Raw genomic sequence first — 13,790 nt, forward strand, 5'->3', positions numbered from 1 at the left:
GTCATGGTGTGGAAAGCGACGGCAAACAGAATTTTGGTGGGTAGTTTTGAGAGTTGCGATCCCCCTACGGAAAGGTTCCTTGACGCTGGGGAGTTTTTATGTTGATCCAGGGAATTGAATCTGATTGCCCCTTCCTCGGTTCGAGTCACATTACTTCCCATTTTCTGAAAAGCTGTACGATTTTTGTACGTTATCACTCTCTGTTATGAATGTAATAATACTGTGGGAATGTCAATTGTGTATCAAAACAAGGAAATCCGGACTCCTGGTAAGGCTCAGCCGTCGGCTTCCCGTGTTGGATACACTCTCACACTTTCATGGCTCTGGAGTTCTCACGTCCAACATTATATTATTACTGTGTGCACATTAATTTTGTTAAGGATCTACGCTATGGGTTATAAAAATTACACATCAACAATACCTTCAATTTGGTATGGTCGCAAGAGTGCAGATTATTATTATAAGTACTGTAATACCGTAGTAGTAGTAGTACACTCTTGAGAAACAGTCACTTAGTAGGAATTACGCAGCTTCTGAAGAATGGCAGGTAAACTGGGTTTTAACTGAGAGAAGGATGGCAGCTGTTAACTCCTGGATTAAAACTCCTTGACCAACGGGAAGACACTTCCCCATCCATGAAGGATGGGGGGAAAGTGCCCTTAGTAAACGGCTTTTATTCATGGAACTACAGCAAACATTCCCTTGGGAGTAACTTGATCACCTATTCCCCAGGCAGTATATGCTTCCTATGCATATAATTATTAACTAATACAGTTTACATTAGGCAAAGGTGTTGATGCTAAACTTAACAAGCTGCTGACAATTTGAGTTATCATGGGAATCCCTACTGCTCCAGACACTACCTTCTCCTGCAAGAAACCGGAAGACGAAATTGTCCTCCCACAATTACGTCAATGCTTATCATAACCCGGATCTTAGGAACCCAGGCTACTTTTGTCAAAACACCCAAATTAATTTTCTTGTTTTGACAAAATTTGTCGGAGAGATCATGGATGTGAGAGTAACGTGAGTTTCTCTCACTGACCAGACGGAGGGTCGATCCTTCAACATTGCGTGCGCTGAATAACGATCATTGGCTTAGCACTTCGCATAACAAAGATAACAATTATTAATAATAAATAAAGTATAATTCACAATAGAGTTAGAGGAATGGCAACCAAGAGCAAAGTTGCGTTATAACGCTTGAAGGAGAGTGGAAGAGTTGCATTGATATTAGTAAGAAACTCCCAAGCTTAGGAAATGGAACTATATTCCCATTCTTTTGATCAAACCTGATTAACTCCCATTCCCCGGAGGCTGTATAATTTTTGTGGGTTTATATATTTCCCATAAAAATCAAAACACTTTTATGATGCTAAATTAGTCAAAAGATTTACAAGAATCTTGAGTTTTTATCTAGCGTTTACTTATATAAAATGTGCTTTAATTAAAAAACTAATATCCGTGCATATTGTATATATACCTTCAAGTGTATATATATGGATTTCAACACACATCTCTGTGTATATACACACTTGTATACCTCAGTGCATTTAGAGACATCTCTGTATATATGCGCATCTCTGTTTATACTGCGAGAGAGAAAGAAAATTTTCGGTGTAATCTATATACATATATCAAACTGACAGACGTCATGGGAAAAAAAATACTACAGGTGTAGTAAGAGGACGGGTTATGTATCACAACCGTTTGTTATTGGTCGTCACCGTCTCTGAGATGAGCGGTAGTGAGGCGTTCGACATATTTGTCACCATTTACCTGGCAGAGAACACACTCAACAACAGCAATACAACGGTTCTCTGAAAAATTTCCTGACCCACTCTTGAGCAACACCTGACAGCAAAAGTGTGTGTGTGTGTGTGTGTGTGTGTGTGTGTGTGTGTGTGTGTGTGTGTGTGTGTGTGTGTGTGTGTGTGTGTGTGTGTGTGTGTGTGTGTGTGTGAACATGTCATCCATCATACTGTAAGATCTCTCACACTTAACTTTCCAAACGCGAGCAATTCGACGTTGCCTCTGGCAATGTAGAGTTTCCTAAGTTAAATCCAAATAATGTGCGATTACTGTATGCCTAAAACAGTTATGTGCCCATATAAATAAGCTTTTATTTAGGTTATGATCAGACCCTGATCCATCATGAAGCCTGGTCTCACACCGGGCCGCGGGGGCGTTGACCCCCGAAACTCTCTCCAGGTAAACTCCAGGTAAACCTAACAAAAATCCCACTGTACTTTTTATGTACAACCCGTGAAATTTTTCGAGAGTAACCCAGTGGCATCACTGAGGTTGTTTTATTTCCAGTGAACCAGTTTACTGCTTCTCTTGCTACAAACTTCAAATTCTAACGAAAACTTGTCGGTGTTTGGATAAACTCATGGCAAACAAACACGAAATGTCTATAATTAGAGAGATTTTTTTTGACACAAAATGCCATTACGCAAAATTACGGAACACATGTAAACAAAAGATAATCTCGTTGTTAAGTCTTGGCTGTACTACACTGTTCTTTCGTTAAGTTGTATTGATAGTTATTACATGTATAATTATACCTTCTCACATCCAGTTGAACTGAATCTAAATGTTATATAAGCGATATGAAGATGGTTAATATGTGATAAATGGTTTAAAACCGACAAGTTGAAGATTGAGACACTTATACAACATATGGGAATCTTTATGAAGAAACGTTTCGCCACACTGTGGCTTCATCAGTCCAATACAAAGCAGAAAGGTGCAAGGAGAGGAGTTTGAGGTAATCAGTTCCTCAGCCTGGAATCGATGTGTTCAGTCTTGTAGAAAGTGCAACATATGGCCGGAGAAGTGACTTATATACTGTCAGACACTGCAACATTATGGGATCTTGATACAAGGAATTCTTCCATACTTGTCCAACTTTTGGACGAAGACCTACTTACACTAGTGGATAGTTCCACTGTGATCCCGCCTCCTCCTGCTTCCACTCACCTGACTACAGTATAAAGCTGCTTCTCCGACCATATTCTGTACTTTCTACAAGATTGATGGACTGAACACATTAATTCCAGGCTGAGGGACTGATTTCCTCAAACTCCTCCTCTCCTTACACCTTTCTGCTTTGTATTGGACTGATGAAGCCACTGTGTGGCGAAACGTTTCTTCAGTAAAGGTTCCCATATGTTGTATAAGTGTCTCAATCTTCAACGTGGCTAATATGAAAGACCGAGACACAACTTGAGCGGAATTTCTTACGCATTTGTGTATTTTCCCACAACCGTGTAATCATATATTTCCAGTTTGTATATATATATAGTATACACAATGAAAACCTAAATTTCCTTTAAATATTCTTTTCAAGGGGAGCACCCTGACGCAAGTGGAGGTCTCTTCATCAAAGGAACTGGATCTATCCACTCCTTCCTTGATTCGATCCCGATTATCTCTCCCTTCGCAGGTGTATGACTCTTAAGGCTTTCATGCTTTCGCTTGAATATAACAGCTGTGGCTGGTAAAGGGTGTATCAAGTGGGGGGATATGTCAACACCATCAGGCACATGAGAGATACATATCGTTATTTTTAAGGAGAAGTCAAAATGGGAAGCTGCTTTTCTGTCACTCACACCTTCCAGGGAGGGATAATGAAGACGGTGAGGGGGTCCTTGATTCATGGAACCAGACAATGACGGCGATGAGGGGTCCTTGATTCATGGAACCAGACAATGACGGCGATGAGGGGTCCTTGATTCATGGAACCAGACAATGACGGCGATGAGGGGTCCTTGATTCATGGAACCAGACTTATCTTACCCTTGGATGGAACCTTGACTACCTCCCTAGGCTCTGTATAATCCCTACGGATTAAGCGCTTCCCACTGATTAAAAATAAAATCCTGCCACTCACAAGAAGTGTGTTAATACAAGACTGCTAAACATTCCATAGCAAAATCATATGTTTTCGTAAAGCTTAAACATTTGTTCGCTTAAGTTAACATTTAAGTAACGGGTAAACATTTCTTCCTATATATAAATATTTGTTATGGTAAGAATGCAATAATTATATTGGTCCTCTGCCACGTTTTAAGTCAGGAAGTCAATATTATTCAAGCTTTTAGATGCTGCTTTTAGGTCTCTAGAGGTTAGACTACTGACGAAGATAACTGTATACCTGGAGAGAGTTCCGGGGGTCAACGCCCCCGCGGCCCGGTCTGTGACCAGGCTTCATGGTGGATCAGGGCCTGATCATTGCAAAATAATTTCTCACAGGAATTCCAAAGGATTATATATACAAAAGGAGTTAGTTTAATATGTGTATTATGCACCCCATACCCATCCTGTGGGCGGTAGTCAAAAAGATTACAGAGGTACATAATGGGCCCAGGGGCTGGGTACAAGTTATATGTGATTTTCACAAAGAATAAACGGTTCCATGTAATCGAGAAATAATTCGTAACACATTACTTGAAATTTCGTATATATATATCTAACCAAAACTGGTGAAAATAGATTTGAAAGATGTCTGTAAACTGCAAATGGAGTCTGGCCGACATTCCTGTCCTTGACAGATCTATATTTATCACGACCTTTCCAGGAGGAGGGTTCCTTGATACTAGTGAAGGGTTCTTGATTCAGTGCATTATAGCCGCTCTCCCCTTTCGTGGATCATACTTGTTTCCCTCCCATTTCCCAAGTGCTGTTTGACCCCCTCGGGTTCAACGCCTCCCCATGAATGCAGTAATCCAGTCGTGGGTGAAGCATGAATGTCAAAATTAATTCACTTTAACAAGTTCATCAACTTTTCCTAATATTTCGCAAGAATAATTCTGTAATAATCTTCAGATTCTGTGCTTTATCAGCAAGGTGCCCTTTAAGGGAGGTGCCTTAATGCTGGAGAAGGGTTCTTGATCTAAGGAATTTGAGCTTTTCTCCCTTTCCTCGGATGGAATCTGACAGGCTATCTACACCAATGTTTCTCTCGTCGGATATATGCTGAGAGTTTACTGGTATCCCTAATTAAGAGGTTAAAGTATTACTGTCTGATGGAGAAAAAGTTTACATCCACTTTATTGACCCTAGTGTAGGGTCAGTCAAATTCCATCCATTACCTTGGATTGCCTTTTATTCTCCCGGCGCTTCGTTTAATGCTCCTTCCACGAGAGTAATTAAAATACAATCTAGCTGACGTCCCACATCTCTTATTTCAGTGAAGTACTCGGTTGAGTGCACTGGGGCGACCATGGTGGTGCGAGTACCCATGGCCGGGGTGAAGGATGTCGAACTGGACAAGTGGGGTGAGCTTCCAGGGTGTGGCAGCCAGCATGACAACACCCACTACACTCTCACCCTGCCCCTAGATGACACCTTGGCCTGTGGCACAACCAGAGTCAGGAACAAACTTACAGTAAGTTGTTTTATTTTCACTACTTTTATCATATTTATTGGTGTTACCCCACATATTAAATCAGACCTGTAGTGTCCGTCTGTAATATGGTGCAGAGGATTTAGTGTGAGGTTAATCACCCCATAGATATGAAAAACACTGATGCAGCCGAACTCCACAACTATGGCAGTAATGAGAGAGCGGAAAATAAACTGTAGACCTATAACATTGACATCTCATATAGTCAAACTCTTTTGAACGAATTTTAAGAAAAAAGATTGCTTTACACGTGTATTAACAACGACTGTAAACCCAGGGTAGCATGGGTTTAAAGCAGGTCGCTCCTGCTTTTCGCAGTTGCTGGACCATTACGACAGTCTTTGGTGCACTGGAAGACAGACAAAATGCATATGTATTGTATACAGACTCCGCAAGAAGCCTTCAACAAGTTCGTTTATAATGTAATTGCACATAAAACACTTGCAACAATAATAACTTGAAAGTGGTCAGATGGATATTTAACTTTAAACAAATGTAATCCGAAAAGTACAGCGACAAGAAGCAAAGTACAGTGTAAGGTTGTCTTGGTGTACGTACATTCACTGAGGGTTTGTTTTAATCCCTATTTAAGGCATAAAAACATTCTTGTTTGGTAGTGTACTGCTCAGTCATTTCCTCCTAATCAACGCTAGTATATCACTCTGGCTCAGAACGACAAATGTGTGATGCTGACACTATAATCAGCTATCAAAACTTTCGGGGCCCATTCCCTGTAAATATCTTTGTAACTTGTCATGATTGTGACCAGACATACCTGGAGTTCATTACCTTTGTAAATTGTGAGTTCATTATCTTTGTAAATTGTGAGTTCATTACCTCTGTAACTTGCTCAGTTATCAAAACTTTGGAGTCCAGTCCCTGGACCAATTATGTACCTCTGTAATCTTTTGACTACCGCCCACAGGATGGGTATGGGGTGCATAATAAACATATTAAACTAAAACTGACACTATAATGAAGAGTATTTGATAGTGTATTATGCAGTCTACTCACTGGATCTGTTTTCTGTCCACACTTCATACCCTAGTTAGTTTAATATGTTTATTATCCACCCACATATCCATCCTGTGGGCGGAAGTCAAAAGATTACAGAGGTACATAATGGGTCCAGGGACTGGGTCCCAAAGTTTAGATTGAGCAAGTTACAAAGGTAATGAACTCCAGGTAGATCTGGTCACAATCATGACAAGTTACAAAGGTTTTTACAGATTACAGAGGTACATAATGAGTCCAGGGACTGGGCCCCCAAAGTTTTGATAGCTGAACTAGGTACAAAGGTAATGAACTCACAAATTACAAATGTAATATACCCTTAAATCGTCTTTATGTATTCAATTTACTGGCATTATGGTAAGTTATATTTTGATTATATTCTACAAATAGAGTGCAGTCTAACTTCTACAAACCTAAGTTTAATAACTTCTAATGAGAAATTTGGCTAAATTCTTGTATTAAGAAATCGATGCTTGCTGACCCTCGTGTAGTCTTTTAATCTATTAAACCAACCAATCTACAGTAATATATGCGGTTTCTCTCCCACAGGGTGAAGAGTTATTTTATCACCGGGTGGCAATAACGTCCCCCCACGGGAGGCAAGTGATCCTGGTCAAGTGTCGGGTTGGTGCTGACAACTCAACCCTGGGCAATATAGTTAAAAGAGATGTTCTTCCACCGGAGTTTGTGGAGCCAGAGTGAGTATAATTATTAGTTATTATTATTAGTAATATTATTATTATTATTTTCAACAAACGGCTATATCCCACCGAGGAAAGGTGACCTAAAAAAAAGAATACCTAACTAATTCATTACGAAAATAATTTCTCGTGCAGCTACATCGAGATCACATCAGAGGTGACAGGAACAGCACCCATCCCCATCCTGGGCGTGGGCGTGAGGCAGAATGGTCAGTTGGTCGGCTCTCAGATTAATGTCCGCCCAGGTACACCCCTCACCATGGAGGTTAGTACAGAGTATTATTTTGTTTTGGCTTTTATACCAATGGCTTAGCCACGGGGGTGGGGAGGTGTTAAGGGAGCTGCAGCCCCCTATTTGAGGGCTAATTTACTCTATATTTACCTATACCAGTGACCATGACTGCACAATTATTTAAGAAATTTCTCATAGACACTGAAAGTGTTTTGCAAGACTTATTTTTTTTAATTTCTTAGGATTTTAAAGTAACCCCCCCCCCCCGTCCCTCCCATTCCCGGGCAGATTGAAATCCTGACTAACTGCACAATGATATACATCAACAAATTGATGAATTAGACACATGTGCAACACTGGAATTTCTTCACTGAGATTTTTTTCATCTAGTGACTTTTTTCAGTTCGAGTGATTATTATTATTATTATTATTATTATTATTATTATTATTATGAAAGAAATGCTAAACTCAGTTCAATTGAGATTATATACCAGAAACAGTCTAAGATGAGGTATTCAGTTCCTGGTTAATTATTATAATCAAAAGCAAGCGCTAAACCCACAAGGATCATACAGCTCAGACTGATCAAGACTAGTGGACTGAACACCTGCTTCAAATATGGTAAAAACATATAATACTGGCAAATTGATAAGTAAGACACATGTGCAACAGTTGGGTTGCACACATGGGACACAGCAACAAGGGGACACAGTTGGAAGTTGAAGACTCAGATGAATCAAAAGGATGTTAGGAAGTATTACTTCAGTCACAGTTGTCAGGAAGTGGAATAGTCTGGGAAGTGATGTAGTGGAGGCAGGATCCATATCTTTAAGAAGAGGTATGATAAAGCTCATGGAGTAGGAATTATTATTATTATTATAATCAAAAAGAAGCGCTAAGCCACAAGGGCTATACAGCACATGGAGTAGGAAGAGTGACCTAGTAGCGACCAGTGAAGAGGCGGAGCCAGGAGCTGTGATTCGACCTCTGCAACCACAACTAGGTGGATACACATGTGTCTACTCATCACCTGCTTCAAGACTGAGGGACTGAGTACCTTATATTCCACTGTTTTCTATATATAATCTCCTTACTGCACATGTGCCTTATTCGTCAATATATTTTATTGTTATATTAATGGAGAAGAACTAAACCCATAAGGCATAGAGAGCCAGGGATATGGAACCCAGTTAGGTTCGATCCAAGGAAAAAGAGGGTGTCGCTCCAGTTCTTTGGATCAGAAGCTCTTGACCAGCCTCAAGGTATACCTTTACTCTACCTTTGAGTTCCGAGAGCATTTATACTACCTTGAGCCAGGTACGTCTGGTGCTTGCCTGATCAACCAGGCTGTTGCTACTGGTGGCCCACCGGCCCACACATAGAGCTGTTGTTGATATTTCCATATTATTATTATTATAATCAAAAAGAAGCGCTAATCCACAAGGGCTATACAGCACTGCCATATTTCCATATATATATAACTGTAGTTGATAACCGTGTATATTGTCAGGTGTTTCTGGACGACACCTCAGCCGGCACTTACGGCATCTTAATGAGTTATATGGAAGTCACTGATAATGAGAACAAGAAAGAAACTATCATCTTTAATGGGTAAGTGGTCGTTAGTTTTTAATCAGAGGAAGCACCAAACCCTCAGGGGGTTGTATAGTACATGGGCCCCTGGGAGGCATTCATATTCCATCTTGGGAAGAGGAGGACAAATCATGTTCCCTGAAATAAGAGTCCTGTCACCAGCGTCCCAAAGGGAAAGCGCTGAACCCTTTGGAAATATACAGCGCCTGTTGGGGGGAAGGGAAGGCATTCAGGATCAATTCAGGGAACTGGGACTATAGATCCACTTCCTTAGATCAAGAGTTCTCCACCAACATCCAGGAACCTCCCCTGAAGGAGGGCGGCTTCTCATAGCCCCGGCCCTAGAGGGTAGGACGTAATGGATCATATAGTTCGCAGGGATCATGTACGATTTATCATATTCTGATAGGGTGGCCATTAAATTCTAAAATTAATAAGAGTAACGAAAAAAAACATTGAATCATTTTAAACGTTAATCTCAAAAGGGTCATACAGCGCTTCAGGGAAGAATGTGCTAAACGAGGAATATGCAGATGATAGGAGGGAATGAGGAGGCAGGAGTGTGCAAGGTAAGAGCTAGCAGGGGTAGGAGTGTGCAAGGTAAGAGCTAGCAGGGGTAGGAGTGTGCAAGGTAAGAGCTAGCAGGGGTAGGAGTGTGCAAGGTAAGAGCTAGCAGGGGTAGGAGTGTGCAAGGTAAGAGTTAGCAGGGGTAGGAGTGTGCAAGGTAAGAGCTAGCAGGGGTAGGAGTGTGCAAGGTAAGAGCTAGCAGGGGTAGGAGTGTGCAAGGTAAGAGCTAGCAGGGGTAGGAGTGTGCAAGGTAAGAGCTAGCAGGGGTAGGAGAGTGCAAAGAGCTAGCAGGGGTAGGAGAGTGCAAAGAGCTAGCAGGGGTAGGAGAGTGCAAAGAGCTAGCAGGGGTAGGAGAGTGCAAAGAGCTAGCAGGGGTAGGAGAGTGCAATGGTAAGAGCTAGCAGGGGTAGGAGAGTGCAAAGAGCTAGCAGGGGTAGGAGAGTGCAAAGAGCTAGCAGGGGTAGGAGAGTGCAAAGAGCTAGCAGGGGTAGGAGAGTGCAAGGGTAAGAGCTAGCAGGGGTAGGAGAGTGCAAAGAGCTAGCAGGGGTAGGAGAGTGCAAAGAGCTAGCAGGGGTAGGAGAGTGCAAAGAGCTAGCAGGGGTAGGAGAGTGAAAGTGTAAGAGCTAGCAGGGGTAGGAGAGTGCAAAGAGCTAGCAGGGGTAGGAGAGTGCAAAGAGCTAGCAGGGGTAGGAGAGTGAAAGTGTAAGAGCTAGCAGGGGTAGGAGAGTGCAAAGAGCTAGCAGGGGTAGGAGAGTGAAAGTGTAAGAGCTAGCAGGGGTAGGAGAGTGCAAAGAGCTAGCAGGGGTAGGAGAGTGCAAAGAGCTAGCAGGGGTAGGAGAGTGCAAGGGTAAGAGCTAGCAGGGGTAGGAGAGTGCAAGGGTAAGAGCTAGCAGGGGTAGGAGAGTGCAAAGAGCTAGCAGGGGTAGGAGAGTGCAAAGAGCTAGCAGGGGTAGGAGAGTGCAAAGAGCTAGCAGGGGTAGGAGAGTGCAAAGAGCTAGCAGGGGTAGGAGAGTGCAAAGAGCTAGCAGGGGTAGGAGAGTGCAAAGAGCTAGCAGGGGTAGGAGAGTGCAAAGAGCTAGCAGGGGTAGGAGAGTGCAAAGAGCTAGCAGGGGTAGGAGAGTGCAAAGAGCTAGCAGGGGTAGGAGAGTGCAAAGAGCTAGCAGGGGTAGGAGAGTGCAAAGAGCTAGCAGGGGTAGGAGAGTGCAAAGAGCTAGCAGGGGTAGGAGAGTGCAAAGAGCTAGCAGGGGTAGGAGAGTGCAAAGAGCTAGCAGGGGTAGGAGAGTGCAAAGAGCTAGCAGGGGTAGGAGAGTGCAAAGAGCTAGCAGGGGTAGGAGAGTGCAAAGAGCTAGCAGGGGTAGGAGAGTGCAAAGAGCTAGCAGGGGTAGGAGAGTGCAAAGAGCTAGCAGGGGTAGGAGAGTGCAAAGAGCTAGCAGGGGTAGGAGAGTGCAAAGAGCTAGCAGGGGTAGGAGAGTGCAAAGAGCTAGCAGGGGTAGGAGAGTGCAAAGAGCTAGCAGGGGTAGGAGAGTGCAAAGAGCTAGCAGGGGTAGGAGAGTGCAAAGAGCTAGCAGGGGTAGGAGAGTGCAAAGAGCTAGCAGGGGTAGGAGAGTGCAAAGAGCTAGCAGGGGTAGGAGAGTGCAAAGAGCTAGCAGGGGTAGGAGAGTGCAAGGGTAAGAGCTAGCAGGGGTAGGAGAGTGCAAGGGTAAGAGCTAGCAGGGGTAGGAGAGTGCAAGGGTAAGAGCTAGCAGGGGTAGGAGAGTGCAAGGGTAAGAGCTAGCAGGGGTAGGAGAGTGCAAGGGTAAGAGCTAGCAGGGGTAGGAGAGTGCAAGGGTAAGAGCTGGCAGGAGTAGGGGAGTGCAAGGGTAAGAGCTAGCAGGGGTAGGAGTGCAAGGGTAAGAGCTAGCAGGGGTAGGAGAGTGCAAGGGTAAGAGCTGGCAGGGGTAGGGGAGTGCAAGGGTAAGAGCTAGCAGGGGTAGGAGTGCAAGGGTAAGAGCTAGCAAGGGTAGGGGAGTGCAAGGGTAGAAGCTAGCAGGGATAGGAGAGTGCAAAGGTAAGAGCTAGCAGGGGTAGGAGAGTGCAAGGGTAGGAGAGTACGAGGGTAAGAGCTAGCAGGAGTAGGATAGAGAGTGCAAGGTTAAGAGCTAGGAGGGGTAGGAGTGTGTGCAAAAGGTGTACTAAAATCAAAGTTGGTGCAATAAGTGAGATTCTGTCAATTATTCTTACAATCAAAACTAAGCACTGAACCCACAAGTCTTGCAGTGCTGGAGGTCAGGATGTGCTAAAGATATATGTTGAGTGTGTGTGTGTGTGTGTGTGTCTGTGTGTGTATGTGTATGTGTATGTGTATGTGTATGTGTATGTGTGTGTGTGTGTGTGTGTGTGTGTGTGTGTGTGTGTGTGTGTGTGTGTGTGTGTGTGTGTGTGTGTGTGTGTGTGTGTATGTATCTGTGTGATGTGACTTATAGCAAGGTCAGTAAGCCAAACCCATAATGGCCATACAGCACCTTGGAGAATAGTAGGCAATGATGTTTGATCCAAGGAAAGGGAGGGTGTATCCAGTTCTCTGGATCTAAAGCCCCTTCCTGGTGGCATGTATTGCCAAATGAAGCACTAGTGTGGTATGCAAGAGCATAATTAAGGTACAGTCAGGCTCTGCTTTACAGTGCTTTGCTCTGGCGAATTTTGCTAATGCAGAGGTTTTCACTTACTCCTTCATTTATTCAGACTTCCTACAATAAATATATTCACCACTCACTATAAGCAAAGGAAGAAAATATTTTAAGATAAGTAATGTGTGTACCATCTATGCATTTTTTAAGCCTAGCTTTACTGCTCACTCAATATATGTATGATAGTGTAAATATATTATCAAGCTTTTATATGCATTTGAAAGTGAAAAAAGGCTGTATTTCACCTTAGTGATATTTGCTTTATAGCAGTAGCCAGGAACCTAACCTGCTGTATAAGCGAGGCCCTCCTGTAAATATTCTTTGTCATCTTTATATATGATTGTTTGAACCCTTGACCAGTGTTGATCAAACTTTTATGCTCGTTTTTGGTGTCTATATATAAATGAATGATGCTTGATATATGGCAGTAAAGTATTCCCGGCTTTTCATTTAAAATTAATATCATTATTACTGTTGCATTTATTCTAATTGCTACAATACTTTTATGGATAAATAATGTACCATTGCTTGCAGGTGTTCCGTTGACCCAGTGCTCTTCGACAACTTCATCACAACTACTGGTGACTATGTGTCTGCCAAATTCCGAGCCTTCAAATTCCCAGAGACAAACTATGTTTTGTTCCGAGGAACTGTAGATATCTGCCTTGATAAGTGCCAGGGGGTAAGTCACGTGCTGCAGAACTACTGTAGTTTTTCTCTGTTATAAGCCCTTAAAGGCATATATAAACATTCTAAATATAGTAGACTCTCACATTACAGGGATTTATTTGGCACATTTTGGTTACCACACTATTGAAAAATTGTGGCATAATTTTATACAACACTTCATAAAATTAACATGGTTCGGCTTGTGGGAGGGGAAAAATTTGGAGTGTCGCCTGTAGGATATTTCCCTAGCTCAGGCCTCCGCCTGACTGTGGGTGAGACCACTGTCTCTGCAGGGCTGCATCGGGCTTCAAGGCAGCAAAGGATCGCTTCACCTTGCTCCTTTGTGATAATGCGTCAGGTGATTTCAAGCGTAAGCCCATGGTTATATACCACTCTAAGAATCCTTGTGCTTTGAAAGGTGTACATAGATAAAAACATCTTACCAGTAATTTGGAGATCAAACCAGTCAGCATGGATGACAGATTATTATTATAATCAAAAAGAAGCGCTAAACCACAAGGGCTGTGGATGACAGAGGAAATATTTATTGACTGGTTTAAGCATCACTTTATTCCTGAAGTCAAGTTTCACCTGCACAGCAAGAACCTTGCAGTCAAGGCACTCTTCATTCTTGATAATTCCCGTACTCATCTAGAAGCTTTGCTGGATGTGACCCCACATGTAAAAGTTGCATTTTTACCTCCAAAGACAACATTTTCAATACATCCACTGGATCGAGGAGTTATTAAGCCATTCAATTGTAACTACACAAGAAAAGTGATGAAAAAACTAGATGCATCAGTGGACTTCAACCTGGCAATACCAAGCTTCTGGAGTAATGTATAATGCACTGCAGGGTAAAAGAAGCCAGAGATCCATTACAGAATTTATGCACACTCCAATACAACCATTGGCTTTAGTACCAAACCCTCAACCAT

The 13,790-nt window shown here is 42.6% G+C and overlaps 1 protein-coding gene across 5 annotated transcripts in view; it reads left to right on the plus strand.

Moving 5' to 3' along the window:
- Window positions 1-13,790, plus strand: part of qsm (Zona pelucida superfamily protein qsm) — a 145,623-nt gene that overhangs the window by 127,449 nt on the left and 4,384 nt on the right. For all 5 annotated transcript variants that reach the window (XM_053786412.2, XM_053786411.2, XM_053786413.2 and 2 more), the window contains 5 exons: window positions 5,196-5,392; window positions 6,974-7,122; window positions 7,261-7,390; window positions 8,868-8,968; window positions 12,718-12,865. In XM_053786412.2, coding sequence (XP_053642387.1) covers window positions 5,196-5,392; window positions 6,974-7,122; window positions 7,261-7,390; window positions 8,868-8,968; window positions 12,718-12,865 — 725 coding nt within the window. The remainder of the gene's footprint in view (window positions 1-5,195; window positions 5,393-6,973; window positions 7,123-7,260; window positions 7,391-8,867; window positions 8,969-12,717; window positions 12,866-13,790) is intronic.

This window comes from Cherax quadricarinatus, chromosome 42 (genome assembly GCF_038502225.1).
Source record: "Cherax quadricarinatus isolate ZL_2023a chromosome 42, ASM3850222v1, whole genome shotgun sequence".
Classification (NCBI taxonomy): Eukaryota; Metazoa; Arthropoda; class Malacostraca; order Decapoda; family Parastacidae; genus Cherax; species Cherax quadricarinatus.